Here is a 15,784-nt window from a genome sequence, read left to right on the forward strand (position 1 = left end):
GGCCTGCCTGCCATTGTGGAATGAAGCTGTGCAGCTGTGTGTGTGTGCCTCTATGGCTGCTTTAGCGTGTGTTGTAGAGTCGTGTTTTATATGCGCGACTCTTGCCGCCACAGCAATTAATCATTGCGACAGTTTTTCCCACACAGCAGCAACAGGGGCAGCAGGGGCAGACTGGAGCAGCAGCAATTGCAGGAGCAGCAGCAGGAATGATGAGATTGTTAAGCGCCTTTGATTTCCCTTAAAGGTAATTTGCTTGACAATTTTTGCTATGCCCAAGTATAGCTTTAAAGTCGTAAATAGTTACAAATATCAATTCGAAATCGATTACAATTTACTTCCAATTCTCTCAAAAACCACACCAGGGTATGTCAAAAATGCCTCCTTGCCACATTACACATCAAAGTTTCTTTCCCCCTTTCAGATTTGTCATAAACTCTCGCCCTTAAAGCTCTCTCTTTATCCTCTATATCGTACCCTTTCCACTCACCTTGATCGCCCCAATGGCATTCTGTTTAGTTGCGAATGTAACGAAGGCACAGCCCTTGCTCTGTCCGGCCTGATCCCGCAGCACGGTGCACTCCTCAATGGTGCCATGGCCCGTGAATAGCTGCCTCACATCGGCCTCCGTGTACTTTTTGTTCAACATTCCCACGAAAAGTTTACGCTCTGTAAAATACATCAGAAATGTTTTTTTAAATAAAAATGTAAGCTGAATGAATGCATACAAAAATGTTACAAATAAAATAAATGCTGCCAGTTGAAGTTGAGAAAAAATTAACGTAAATAACAATGGCGAAAAATTACGTGAGGCTGCGGGTCAAGAGGTCGCCAAACAACGAGTTGTTTTTAAAGCCAAAACTTAATGAGTTGCCGATGCAGAAGGCACCGACCGCATTGACTATTATTATGGCTTGCGATGTGCGGTACTTTAGCGAGCCTTCAGAGCGTACATCGCGGCTGTAAAAATGTTTCCTCAGCTGAAGCTGGAACGGGGACTGGCTGATTGACTAACTGACTCAGTGACTGACTGAATGACTGACGCGAGCTCGAAATGGTGGCCATAAAAATGGCATTAAAAGCGCTCACACACCAACGAACACCCACGCACAGGTGAATGCATGTGGGTGCAAGGAGTACGTTTGTGTGCGTGTATTTGTAGCTTAACAGCTTTAAAGCTTATGGGAAAGCAAAAGGCAACACAGAGCGGAGTATTTGGCTGTTTTCAAGCTGAAAGTTGCCTTTCAGAAAACAAATAAATGTGATTGGGTATATAATAGTAATTTATTTAATGGAGCTGCTCAACGCAATTAAGGCTCTAATTCGTCTCTGTAGTTCGATGGAAAAAATAAATTATGACCAGCATTTTCTGTGATTTTTGTATATTTAAAAACAATAGGGAAGTAATAGAATTTAGGTTATTAATTTAACAAATTTCGCCTCACACTCAACGATAATGGTATAATAAACCTAATAATATTAATATTTTACCGAGCACTGAATACAGTGCCTTCGACTTTTCATTTTATTGCACAAAACCCTTCTACGACTCAGCGCTATACAACTCTCTAGAAATCTCTTTCAATAACTCTCTAGAAACTCTCCAGAAATCTCTCTGCAAACTCCCTCCTCTCTAGCATCTACAATTGGTTTCTCCCTTTCTTCAATGTGCGCCCTCGACACCCACACAACAGGTAAAATATGTTCAGTACATAGATTTTTTATGAACTCTTAGCTGGCTGTGGCTCTTAAACACGATAATGAGCTGCTTCCCCCCAAAGTGCGTGTTTGACTTTTGCATGCGTTGCATGTTTAACGATCGACCAGCAAGGTATTTAACCCAAATTGTTGAACACACGACGTATGAGTGATATTTTCGGGGGTTTTGAACTTATTTAGGGGACAACTTTGTAAGCAAGCAGCTGGGACTCGGAAGGGGCAAAAGGAACTTTAAGCTGCAACAATAAATTGTCTTTATCTTTGGCATATCGACGAGGGAGGTGTGGGTGGGGAGAGGGGAGTAGACTGCAACCAAACGAGTTACATTTGTAGAGGCAAAAGTTTTTGTGCATGGCAATTGTTATGCTTTATCTGTGGAACCAGTACGGAAGGAGAAGAGTGTAGAGTGGATGGTGGAGAGAGAAGAGCGTAGTGTGTGTGGGAGTTGGGCAAAACTTTTTCTGGTTCGGGGTGGTGGCGCGCACATGCAAAAGACTAAAAACGCAATCGCAACAAATCGAATCAATGCAACGAGAACGGGGGAACTGCAGCAAATAAGAAGGAAAAACTTTCATTTCTGCAACACTTTCGAACACTCACTGCTGCTCCCCCTTAAAGTTTTTGCCAACACACATACGCATGAGGCAGGGGGGCGATGGACTTTGGAATTCTCTCAAAAACAAACTAAGCGTGCGTTCAAACCACTTTTGATACCCTAACTCCAGAAGCTGAGATGGAGAGAGGTTCTGTGCGTTAAGTGAAGATGTTTGTGTGGTGGCTGAGACACTGGAAGACAGGCATAAAGCAGGCTCAGAAAGGGTGTTGTGGAAGGTCTGAGAAATGTGTGAAACTTTGGGCTACTTTAACAAACGAATGGAGGCAATCTGAAATTTTATTTATTCAATTTAGTGTTTAAAACTATCCAAATATAAAGATTGAGCCCAAAATAATATAACTTATTTTTTATAATAATAATAATTTATAATACTTTTTTATTTAAATTCATAAAAATGTCAATCCATTTTTATGAACTTTCTGTCCTTATTCTTTTTCCAAAAACCAATTAAATCTCTTAAATTTCATCCTCTCCAGCTGTTCCTTGAGTTTCTGTATTTTTCAAGGGCATTCCCACATTCGCCTATCCCCCAGTCCAACTTTCCATCTTTATCGCAAACCCTCCCAATGCATTGTCAGGGGGACGAGTGGGGCCAATGTGTCGTAAAGTATAAATACAGAAAATTGTGTCGCTGCAAGGGAAGTGATTGGAAATTGTTGCATTCGGCTGCAGTTGGCACTGGTAGGTAGGTGATCCGTGGAGACACACCAAGCCCCAAGCCCAAGCCAGAGCCCAAGCACTCAGAACGCACTCAACCTGTTAGAAGGGAGTCCTCCACCCCACAGCCTTTTCGTGCATGAGGACCAGAGTTTTTACCCGAGTTTCGAGGCATTCCTCCACAAGGAGGCAGCGGACTGGCCTTTGTTTGAACTACAGACCAGGCGGCAGCCTCTCCCTCCCTCTCTCTGTGCGTCTGTCCGGCACATGTGCGAAATTTATTTGAGGTTAGTTCAGGTGTGACACGGGCAAGTAACATTTTATATATTTATTGTATGGATTTTCCATTTTAAGTTGCAACTTTTCTGCCCCAACCAAGAAGATAGCAAAAGAATGACAAAAGGAGCTGAAAACTTATTGCCGACACCTGAGTTCGAGAGCTCTCTTTCTGTCTCTGTCCCTCTGTGACTCTTTGTCTCTCTCTCTTTCTCTCTCTTACTTTTTCTCTGCCCCACTTGAACAGCTTGTTAAGGACCTCTTTTGTATTTGGCATCGCTGATTGGAAAGTTTTATGCGCACGTGATTTCTCCACTGATGATAAAAGCGGTTGCCAGAAAGTCCAGAAAAAAAGGAAATGCCAAAGTATGCGCTGTTCTGTGCTGTCTGTGGTTACCCCAAATTGGTTGAAGATCGAAAAAAAAGGAAAAGCCCCTCCCCTTGTCCCTTCGTTCGTTAACGGTTTATGGCTCATTTCCATGGCTCATTCCCCTGGTTTACTGACTGACTGACTAGCAGCAATCTCCGCATTAATACGGCTTTAGGCAGTTTATAATTTTCACCTTTTTTCGGCGTCAGCCCAACTGCTGGAGAACTTCATTTGAGATGAAGTCGGTGGCTGCCTCTGTCTCGCTATAATCTCTTTCTTTTTCTCTCTCTCTCTCTACCGCACTTATATATTTCGTTTTTGGGGCCATCTCTGCCTCTCTCTCTCAGTGTCAGTCCTCTGGGCCATTACAGTTGCAGAAATTGCAATTTCACGACAATTACCACAAATTGGTTTCCTCAACTGGCTGGGCGAAGCGAACATTTTGGTTGGGTCCTTCGTCCTGCATCCTGCGTCGTGCCTTCCGCCTTACAATTATGCGCCAAAGTTCTGCGCTCTCTTTTTTGGGGAGGGAGAACTTCCGTTTTGTGGCATATGCATTGTAAGTTCATCCTTGGGGCGCCAACTGAAAGCGGACCAACTCTGCCATATGATGTCGTTAACTGTCTTAAGATTTATATGCCACAGTCAAAAGCGGAAACTGCACTTATATAAGGGGTCCACACCCCCACAGCTCCCTGCCTAGATAAGTCCTCGCTCTCATATATTTCACTTCACACTTGAGACATCAACTTTTGTGTCAAGTTCCCACCCCACACCCGGGGGCCAAAGTTTGTCCATGTGCATAATATCTTTAGGCTACCTCCCCCACATATAAGATCTTTTAACTTATTGGAGTTTTCTGTGGAGTCAGCCAAGCATAAGATTGCATTCAATTTGCATTACAAATAAATTTTCTCTCGCTCTGCGATCTCTTAATTATTTTCTGCTACGTTTTCAGTTTGTGTTTGTCAGCTTAAACAAATTAAGCGGAGAGCAGAAAATATACAAAGTATTTGGGCATACTTTATGTACTTGCGTGGCTGCATTGACAGCAACCACAATATATAAACAGAATATGCACACATGCATGTGGTTGGTTGCAAATGGTACGCACTTAAGTATGCTTTGCGGAATGGCTAGAAAGATTTTAAGAGATGAAGAAATTTGGATGCTCTTTGGATTCAGAGATAATGGAATGCAAATAGATGTCAAATCAATATGAAATAAATATAAAAAATATATGTATAAAACAAATGTAGAAAAAATGTAATAGATAAATAAATATAAAAAAGATATTTAAATAAATAAAAAGAAAGTTTAGAGCAAAAATATTGCAGCAAATAAATGAGAGATAACTCCTGCAAGACTCTGACTATAAGCCACCTCCAGCTATGCATTTACGCCTGCCTTTTACTCTAAAAATACTCAAAGAATTCTTCAGGTCACACACCACTAGAGAATGGTCTCAACCCGCATACAAATACATATGTATTTTCTATAGAGCGAAAACCGCAAACAAAAGTCAAACGCATTAAGCAGAACAATGGCATTCATGGGGCTGGGCTGAGGGGCAAACGAATAAAACTTTGTCGAAGCAGATTTTGCGCTCGCCTGAGGATTGTCAGCTGAGATTTGCATATATCGGATGTAACAGAAATTTGCGACTAATGCGAGGCACATTAAAATGAGGTGCAGAAAAGGGATGGATGGGTGTCTGCTAAACAGAAGGAGCATAAATGTTTAACATGCCAGCCAGAAACACACTGGCACACAGAGAAACTCGTACTTCGAGTGTAACTGTGAGTGTTGGAAAAGCGAGTGAGAGAACATTATTCAAAGCATTGCCTGGGGCATAGCTTTCACAGGGAAGAGCAGAGTAGAGAGCAGAGAGTAGAGCAGAGAGCAGACAGTGCAGAAAGCAGAGTAGCTGTAAAGCAATACATATGTAAAAACAGATGTGAACAAGTGTTAGCTAATGGCTATAATTTCACCAAGAACCCTAATAAATGCCACACAGACAGGCAGACATTATTTGAGAAATCATTATTTATATTTACATTGAGATTTGGGTTTCCATTTCTGTGTTGCTTTTGTTTGACTTCGATTTCCTGTGGCTATTCAACTCGTTCTGGATTCGAAATTGCCGTTGTGTAAGCACAGCTGTAAGAACTCCTGTTTTCTGTGCTCGCAAAACTCTAAGAATTAATATATTGTGTTGGCAGAGCGCCAAGAATTAATGTGTTGTGTGTCCATCAACCTGTGTTCTATCTGCAAGCAGCAATTGAATCTTCAATTAATTATGAAGGCTGCCAATCACAAACTAAGCTGGCTACTTGGCTCAGATTTCAATTAAATTTTGATCATTAAAACAGGGACAAGGAGATGCCCAAATTCTGCCTTGGTTATATCCACACATACATACATAAGTGTGTTTACTGTACTGATAAATGAATAAGCCAAGCGGCAGGCTCCAAACTTTCAAGTGTTGCCCGCCCTGCCGTTGCGGACTTTCCTAAAACTTTTCACATATTTGTATATGATTGTGTTGTTAAGTAGCTCGTTCCTTTGCTGCTCAGCTGCATAAATATTTATTGCACAGCAAATTTCCATTGCATACTTACGGCACGTGCTCTCATAATTAATTTAAAGTCCCCGCCAATTGTGCACAAAAAAAATGTTGTAAAATGTAAAAAATTATGATGCTCATTACTCCTTGTTGCTGCCTATCAAAATGCACTAAAATAGCCATTACACATACGCCATATGTGGGGTAGATAGCGTTCCCTTAAGCGCACAAACCGAATTGTTTCATTCCCCTGATGGCCGACAGGTTTATGGGCCCAAAACCCTGAAGGGGCCAACAGACAAAACTTATTGCGGTGCAGAAATTTTTATGTTTTAATTCAATTAAGCTCCCTGGCGGTGTTGAGTCTCGAGAGTAAAAAAGAAAGAGACAACAGAGGGAGCGAGAGTCAGCGAGAGAGAGACAGGCGAGGGAGGAGACAGAGTAAGGGCGAGAGAGGAGACACAGAAAGTGCTAGAGAGGGAGAAGCCCTTCTGTGGGAAACGCGTTTAATGCGTACAAATTTCAACATTTCGACTCTCTCCTGGCGCTCCCTCATCCCTCTCCGGCTTCCACTCTTCCCTCTGTCTGCACAACATATTTGCATAATTTCGCAATAATTGACAAGCGGAAAATGTTGATGCGGAAACGGAAATTAAAATGGAATTTTCAACTAAAAGTCTTTTCCCTATTTTTTTCTCTCGTGTTTTTTTGTTGTTTTTGGTGTGGTGTACGCTTTGCCACGTTTTGCCACCCGTTGACGTTTTGTAAGAAATAATTATGTGCATGTAATTAATTTAGAACAGAGCACAAGGCGGGGTTGGAGGTGGGGCTTTGTGCGCCACTTTTGAATGCGATGAAAGTGGGTTGAGCTGGATCGAGTAAGGAAGGAGGAATAATGGTTGATAGATTGAGAAATTAATTGTTGACATATAAGATGGATATTGGATAGATTAGTCAGCAAAGGGATCCTGGAAGACAGTTTCAAACAAAAGAAAAACGGGAAAAAAATGCAAACGGATGATTGGATGACTAGGGCAATAAAACGATGTAAAATAGATGTATTGAGCGCGTATTTATGTATAAATTGATTTCCATGTCCAGAAGGGTTTCATATTTATCATCAAAACATTTCAAGGCGGCATAAATAACTAGAATTTTCAGTAACTTTCTTATGAGTTTAATATATCCAAAGTTCTGTCTTTCTTTTAGATTGCCTTTCAAAGAATTACCTCTCTTACAGGAACTAAAACCCCTACATTCATGTACAAAAAAAAAACCTTCCCACATCCAATCAGAGTATAATTTTCGTACACTCCACTTCCACTTTGCTCATCCGCCTTTCCGTTCATCCTCCACTCAGTTAATTCTACCCCACACACACCGTCCTCCTGCACCCCCGTGTCCCCGCAAATACAATTAACAATCATAAAAGCTAATGACATTCGTGTTGCCAACCGCTGCGACAAATGTATGAAATCATTAAACTTAGCCAACTCAGCCCTAGTCAGTGACTCTCCCAGCCAGTGCTACCCTTGCCTCTGGGTCCCTTTTCGAAACAGTCAGAAACTATGGCAATACAGCCCCTATCCCTAGCCCCTCGCCCTAATAACAGCCACTGACCGGACGGCGTCATCGACTCTGTCGACAGGAGCCAGGAGCCCGGGCACGTTTCGATTACGTTGGCAACACTTCCGGCCCGCGAGCGCCACAATTTCCGCTGCAGCAGCAGCAGCATAAAAGGGAGAAGCTGCGGAGAGACGGAAAGCTGTAGAGAGAGGGGAAGATGAAGAGAGGGAGATTGAAACCTAAAGAGAGCAGCGAGGACGCTGCACCAGGCACACTGCCAGCTGCCATCAAGGATGGTGGGTTTGGGTGGGATCTAAAGAGATCTTTCTACCCCCCTACCCACCGGCTGTTGCTCATTTTGGCTATACGCTTGAAGGGTTCATTTGTGTGCTGCGTTATGTGCGGGATATTTTGTGAGTTTTGTATGCCATTTTCTGTTCACGTCAAAGAGGAGATTTTTTTTAGCTAAGAGTGGAGTTTACAAGGGTTGTCTAAATTGTTAACAAAGAGAAACTTCAAGCAGGCTGAAGCAAGGAATACTTTGCTGTTTCCTAGATAAATCTACAAAAAATCTACAACATTTCTTTAACATTTTCTATATTTTATCCACATTGTAATACACATCTTCATTACACAAAATAGTTCCCGAAAATCATAGAGCCACAGTCTCATATTTCATAAGCGTATTACTGGTTCGGCTTTCCCTCTTGCTTATTTTCTTTCTGCTGTTTTCCTTCTTTTTTTTTGTCCATCCAATGACCGTTTCTGGGCTGCCTTTGTGCTGCTCCTCATTCAATTACCGCTGCCAGCAGCTATTCCTATTCTAATGTGCGCCCCTACCCCAGCCCCAACCCGAACCACTCTGCTGATGTGCTCAAGTGCTTCACTGGCAACTTGCCCTGAAGATGAGATGTGCCTTGAGCGGAGAGGCCCAATACATGTGTATAAAGGGGGGCGCCAGAGTTGAAGGGAGAACAAAAAGACGTGCAAGTGCAATTAGATATAGAAAAAGTCATAGAGCAACCCCCTTATGCATCCCCGCTTCCCTTCTTTCACTTAATATTTATCTCAATTTTGTATGTAATTTTTGCTTTTATATTCTTTCGGTTCTTGGCAAGCTGCAGCCACTTGGAGCCAGGGAACTACAAAGAAGTTTTGTTTTCTTTCGCTCAAGTGGAGAACTGAAAATTACTTAATGAAAAACCACTTGAGCAAATATCAATCAACAAAAAATATACGCCTTCAATTTAATTTCTATTTTGACCACTAATTGACAAGTTAATCGGGCATCAAAATGTCTGAAAAATGTAACAAGAAAAGCTGCTGAAGGGAATTTAATGTATTAGAAAGGAATATGAAGGTGCACAGTTAGGTGCATATTGAACAGCTTAAGAGCAGCTGCAGATTCATCCATCACTCAGGTGATTAATGCGCACACATATTTGAATTACATTTTTGCGTAGCTCATTATTTGCCAGAGGTCTGGATCGGTTTCTGGCTGAGGTTGATTCTGTTGGATGTGCAAACTGGTTCTCTGACGCACGCTCCCCCCTGTAGACAATAAAGCTTATTGTTTTTTAGTTGTGGGGGAGAGACACAGACACACAGAAACAAATACTGACACACTCGTAATATAAATTGCTGGCGTTGTATCCTATGTCATTTTATATCTCATGCCTTGCTGCACATTTAATCTCGTTGATACTCGCTCTCTCTCTCTCTCTCTCTCGCTCTCTCTGTCTCAATTTTCAAGGTGTTTCTGCATATTTGCGGCTTTTTTTCGGTGCTGCCTAGATGTCACGTCAAAAGTAATTTTTATTGCCACAGTCTGTAAGTCAGCATCGCCCTCTCTCCTCCACCATCTGGCAGCTCAAATCTGCCACCAGACACTCGTAAAATATCTCTTTGAGCTGCTCTTTTTTTCGTTTTTTTGCGACTTGCCTCAATATGCGCTTTGCATAATAATGAGGGGGATCTTGAGGGAGCAAAACTGCTGGCAATTGGTGATTACTTTTTGGTGGAAAGGCAACTGGAGAGTGTCGTGTGTGGATGCTTATTAAATGCAAAGTTTTTTGCCTTTAGATTTGAGGATAAAACCTTTTTGCAACGTTGATTCTGTGTAATAAAGTCATTAGCCATAAAAGGTGGTGATGTATGATTGAATGTTGGGATAAATAAAGCTTTGGGAATGCTTCATAGGAGAGTGCCTTAAAATCTGTAAAGACTTGATGCCACCTGCCAAGTAAAGATGATTAGCTGGGAGTTTCTTCTTTCTCTTTTTTTTTCATACAATTGTAATAAATAATAGCAAAAGTGGAGGAAAAACTGTGCATTGTTTAAAGTAAGTTCTGTGAGTTATCTTCCCATCTAACTGTCAAGTATTCCCTCTACGAAAAAAGCACAATTTCGTCTACTTATTCACTCAATTTAAGCCTTTCTTAGAAATTATTCCCCTTCCAGTTCCTTGGCAAAACTGAAGCTCAGACAAAGCACAGCATGCTTTGGAAATTCTATGCTCTGGCTCTCTCTGCTAATTAGCTTAAAATTCCTGAAGCGGAATTCATCTGCAAAATGGTTAAGCTGCAGGCACAACGCACAAGGATTTCGAGGCAGCAACACCGCTGAAGGCAGAGCTCTAAACGTGCAACAAGAGGAGGTAGGGGAGTTACTTAGAATGTACCTACATATGTATACATAAGTTTATAGATTAATACATATCTATATGTGTCTAAAAAGCTACTCCATCCACCCGATTGCTCACATAAATAGGCAATAAATGCGCATTTTCGCTGCTTATTTAAGTTGAATTTTCCCAGCTCCAAGGTTTGATTTTGCTTTTTTCTGTATCATTTTTTCTTTTTGCTTGACATGTAAATATATACAGCTACTCAATACTTATACATATGCATGTGTGTGTGTGTCACACATCCCGTATCAATTGATTACGTATTCCGCATTGTTTTGTGTGTTTTTGTAGCGACAGAAATTCATTTCGTTCTTATGGACAGGCGGCCCCTCCTCCAGTCGATCAAGCAGCGACCCGGTGGCCCGCACCCCCAGTACGCCTCTCTCCACCTCTCAATTCCGTGCTGCTATTGAACTGTAACGCATTCAGTTTTGTTGTTGTTTTTGTTTTTCCTCTCGTGCATTGTCTATGCAAAATGTGGCTGGGATGTTGTTCATTCTGTGGTGTTCGTTGAACCCTCTCCTCTCGTTCGTTGTTCAGCTTTTGCTCTGGTCAACTGCCCCTCTCCGTCTCTCTGTCTATCTCTTGCTGTTTGATGTTTGATTTGTTTGTGATTCGAAGGGGCTTAGATGGGTTAGATGGTGTTCTAGGGGTTACAGCTGGGCGTCATTTGCCTGGGCGTGGCTTTGGCAAATTGTCAATTGGCTTAGAGTTTGGACAAATTATCTGCAAAACAAATTGAGTTGTTCCACTGTGTGTGTGAGACCGTGGGAAATGAATAGCGTTTTCTAGCAACATTCACGTAATTTCCTAAATGCGATTGGAAATACGAGAGCGAGAGGAAAGTTTTTTGTTTTATTTACAGAATTTAAAACTTCTGTGAACCATGTATGGGAGAGGCAGCAAACTGAATACCTCGCGCCTTTGATAGATTTTTGCTAATCAAATTTAAAACAATGACGAGAATATAGTTAATTAAAGTTAGCCATCAAAGTCAGCGTTAAGCTTCACTTTACTCTAACTTGTAGTCACATTTATATACATATGTGCAAAAATAAATGTGTTCAATAAATCCTCACTTATACTTATGTACATATCTGCCTATGTGTACTATGGGTAGCTTTTGAAAAACTAAATCTTTACATATCTAATCAAAAAAATATGGCATTTGAGGCTGTTGAGATCCGTTATTAATTTAAAATTAATTTAACAAATCTTCAAAAATATTTTCGCATACTGTTTGAATGATTTCGTATACCTTATTGAAATGCCATTTAGAATCCACTTTCATCCGTTTCAATGATAAATCCGTCCACCCTTTATCTAATGCATTTATTTGCATACAGTTTAGGTTCCATGAAACTCGCATACCACTTTCATTATGCACCACCGAACGTGTTCTTCCCTCTGCTCTCATCATAGCCTCAAATACCATATGCGCCTTGCATACAGAATAACACAAAATATTCTCATTACTGGAACTATCCCCTCAGACATTGCGGTCCCTTCACTTCCAGTACTTCCCCTCGCATACCGCTTTGCCCACATTCTCGTTCTCGCTCTCTCTTTTTCTCCGCTCTCTCGCGATTTGTAAGCCATGAGGAAACCCGACATAACCTCACAGTTTAGGAAAACGCAGAAGGGAGGGAGGGGTAGGAGCAATTGTCTGCCCGTCTAAGTTGGCGCATGACTTGCATATTTATGCGATATATGCGAAATGTGAAAAGCGAATTGTTGACTTTGAGTCCGACTTTGACTCCAGCCAGAGAAGCGTTTAGAACCCGAAGAAGCAGGCATAAATAAGCAGCTAAAAGCAAAACAAAAACTAACACGAAAGAAGATGCTCAAAAGAAACGGAAAAACGAGAACAAAAAAAAACTATAAATAAATAAAGTGCATATTTTAAAAGCAATTCGATGCAGCCAAACGCGCGACGAACAAATAACAACACACAATATAATAATAATTTTCTAGGGAAGATCAAGTGACGAGGTACTGTACACACACCTCCAAATAGAGGGTGGGCGGCGGGCCCAGCTCACACAAGTCAAAATGGCTGTCAGTCAAAAGTGAAGTGTAACATCTGTGTGTGCATGTGTGAATTTAGCTTGTGGATTTTAGAATTTTGTGGCATTATAAATGTATATACGGGATGTACATCTCTTTCTCTGCCATTCAGTCAACGTGTGCAAATGCGTTAACACAAATGTAACACGTTTTGCTATGGTAACAACAGCAGAAAGCAGCGGCAGCCACAACACCAACTATCCACATGTCACGTAGCTTTTTGCATGCCACCGAAAGAGCTGTGGGGGCAGCCCCCGACCCAAAGGCAAACCCAAGAGACTGTCACATCAACGAGCCAAGTGACAGAAACCAAGCAAGAAAGAGGGGAAGGGAGAGAGTGTGGCCATCATCTTCTTGGACGAAGAAAAAGAACCAGAAAGAGGGAAGGAGTGTGGCCAGACCCAAGAAGATTGACCAATCTAAAATCATGTCAGACTCCGAAGCGACTTTTGGTCTTCGCTAACCTTAAAATACTAAAAATATTAGCACCAGAAATCGCTTTGGGTTGACTACTCGAGTAACAACAGTGTGATGGTTGGTTGGCTGGTTGGTTGATTAGCTTTGGCTAAGTTGTGCTAATTGATCTGCTGCGAGTCGTGGCAGCCTGATTGCTATGGCAGTTATGCAAGAAGCTAATGAACGAAGGCTAGGAAACATGTAGGTGGAAGCGCTACCAAAACAGCTGCTACTTGGAGGCTTTTGTTGAGCTTTGAATAAATAATAAAAATAAGAAATAGGAAAGGAAAGAACTAGTTAGAAAATAAATGAATGAAGATGAATTACATAGAGAAAAATTACATCAAATAAACCAAAATTCTAAAGCGACTATTTTTCCATAAAAAGTGGAATAATTGTATGTTCATTTTATTTTATTTAAACTATTCTAACGTGGATGGTTATTTGATTGTGCATTTGAAGTGCATGTAATGCATCGAAATATAAGGAATTCCATAATTCCCAAAATATTTTAGCTTTAGAATTCGATTTAGACATACACATGTGCATGCAGAGAGCAGGAAATTAATCTGTAAATCAAAAACATACTTTCCAAATAAACAACTAAACAAATATCAAACTAAATTAGTTTTAAAGCCAAAGAAAAACTAACAAGTATAACATCTACAAATCTACACATGTATAAAAGGGCTAAGCCAAACAAACTCTATATCAAACCATTTCCCCAACCCACTGACAGCTCTTTCTGGCCTCCGCCCGCCCCCTCACTGGCTACAGAGGGCATGCAAAAAAGTCCCTTGACAAAGCTAAAATTTAATTAGCTGCCCAGCAAGTGGCGTTTGCAAATGAAATTACACACACACAGACAGAGAGAGGAATATGCATGCAGCACACTACCCCACACACTGATTCCTCCCCCACCCTTACAATGGCTTAACATTTAGCCACTTGGCACGAGCATGCACATATATAAAATACACGACAATCCAACAAAAAACTCGAGCAGAAAGTGCAGCAAAAAGAGCACAGAACTTGCATCGAAACATGAAACACGCTCCACCCACGGCTCATATGCCCCCACCCAGCCCTCACTGTTGGCTGGCGCCCTCTAGCGCCCCGAGCCCGCTATTGCTTTGTAATCCTCGTGAGCTGCACAATAAACACGGAAATATAATTTGCAAAATTTTTTTTTTTGCAGGCGACTTGCACTTCCGCAGCCAAAGCGAAAAGTTGCAATGAGTTTTAGACAATAGAACCGGTACAGTGGGGAGATTGTAAGGTGAACCAGGCATAGGGATAGGTGCAGCAAAAATGACAAAGCTAACAAAGAAGACATACAGGAAGCTAGAAAGACAGATTCAGGTGTCTGAATAATCAGTTTTAAAACCCGGCAAAAATAATTTGTCAATTTTTTATTTTTAAAGGTGTTTTCTATAAACAAAATATCTAAAAAAGGAATTATAATTTATAGCATTTGGTAGATCTTTAGATCGTTTACGAATGCATCAATCAATGCTCAATTTCGCTCCATTATATTTATAACTATAAGTCAGTATAACTATAATGTCCGACTTGGAATGTCCCATTTACACTTTTTAACAAAAATATCAACAAATTTGCCCCACTCCAAACATATAACCAAACTTCAACCAGTTACAACTTTTCCACTCTGTGTACACTGTTGGGTTTTCGCCCACGCAAGTAACACTAATTACCTGGAACTAAATATGGCGCCGGATTTGGTGGCGGCAGCCAATACGTTGCCGTTATCGCCGGATACAACTGATGGCCATTTGTGGTCATGTTTGTGGACATCGTTGGCGGCTGTTGGTTTGGGTTCTGGTGGCCATGGCCATAGGGATGATGTTGATGGTGGTGGTGCTGCTGCTGATGCGGTGGCGAGGGCGAGTGCTGTGGATGATGCTGCGGCGATGAGCCCGTGGAGCAGCTTAGTTTGTTGTAGCCAATGTTGTTGTTGTTGTTGTTGCTGCTAGGTGACGAGGGTGATGCTGCAGGATTTGTTTTACCCGATAGAGTGCGCTGCTGTTCGCTGGCAATGCCATTTCCATTTCCGTTTCCGTTGATATTGTTTGAGACAGGGATGCCGCTGTTGTTGTTGTTGTTGCTGCTCCCGCTGTTGTTATTGTTCTCCGCATTAGTATTATTATTATTGTTGTTTAAGGAATTGCTGCATTCCATGATACTCGGATTTTTCATGTTATTTATTTGGCCGCTAGTTGGCGCCCACGACACGGAGGAATAAATTGCAATTGGGCCCAAAACACACTTTTTCTTTTTTTTTGCTACTTTTTGTGCTTAGTTTTTGTTGTTGTTTAATGTGCCTCCTGGGCTATATTAAAAACTGAAAAACCAATATATTATTTAGTTGGTTGTCCACCTGCCTGCCATTAAAATGCCACAATTATTCACTTGTGGATAATTTGAATTTTATTTGCATTGCACACACACACGAAAGATACTTTCTGCCTCTTTTTACTATACATTTTTACACAACTTTTTATGGTCTCTGCCATTTTTGTATAACTAATTAATTTGCCATATTGTCCGCTGAGTTGTGCTGCAGTTATGCCATTTTTTTTTATATTGTTATTATCATTTTGATGATATGTTGATGTGGGTCTTTTTTTGTATTTTATTTACTTTCAATTTGTTGCACATGCCCCGTGCGAGTACCCATCGCTAATGGACCGGACATGACCCGATATACATATGCGATATTTGTTTTTACTATTACGATTATTATGGCGATCACATAGCGCAGTTATTTGATTTTCAATTTAAAGTACG

General features: G+C 41.1%; 1 protein-coding gene across 6 annotated transcripts in view; it reads right to left on the reverse strand.

Annotated features, from left to right (window-relative positions):
* The window catches only part of LOC117900901 (CUGBP Elav-like family member 1), a 56,928-nt gene that overhangs the window by 12,232 nt on the left and 28,912 nt on the right, over nt 1-15,784 (reverse strand). For 5 of the 6 annotated variants that reach the window (XM_034811453.1, XM_034811452.1, XM_034811455.1 and 2 more), the window contains one exon: nt 488-666. In XM_034811453.1, the coding sequence (XP_034667344.1) occupies nt 488-666 (179 nt within the window). Of the gene's footprint in view, nt 1-487; nt 667-14,691; nt 15,295-15,784 lie in introns of those variants that run through there. The other variant, XM_034811456.1, reaches the window with a different exon arrangement.

The sequence above is a fragment of the Drosophila subobscura genome, chromosome U (genome assembly GCF_008121235.1).
Source record: "Drosophila subobscura isolate 14011-0131.10 chromosome U, UCBerk_Dsub_1.0, whole genome shotgun sequence".
Classification (NCBI taxonomy): Eukaryota; Metazoa; Arthropoda; class Insecta; order Diptera; family Drosophilidae; genus Drosophila; species Drosophila subobscura.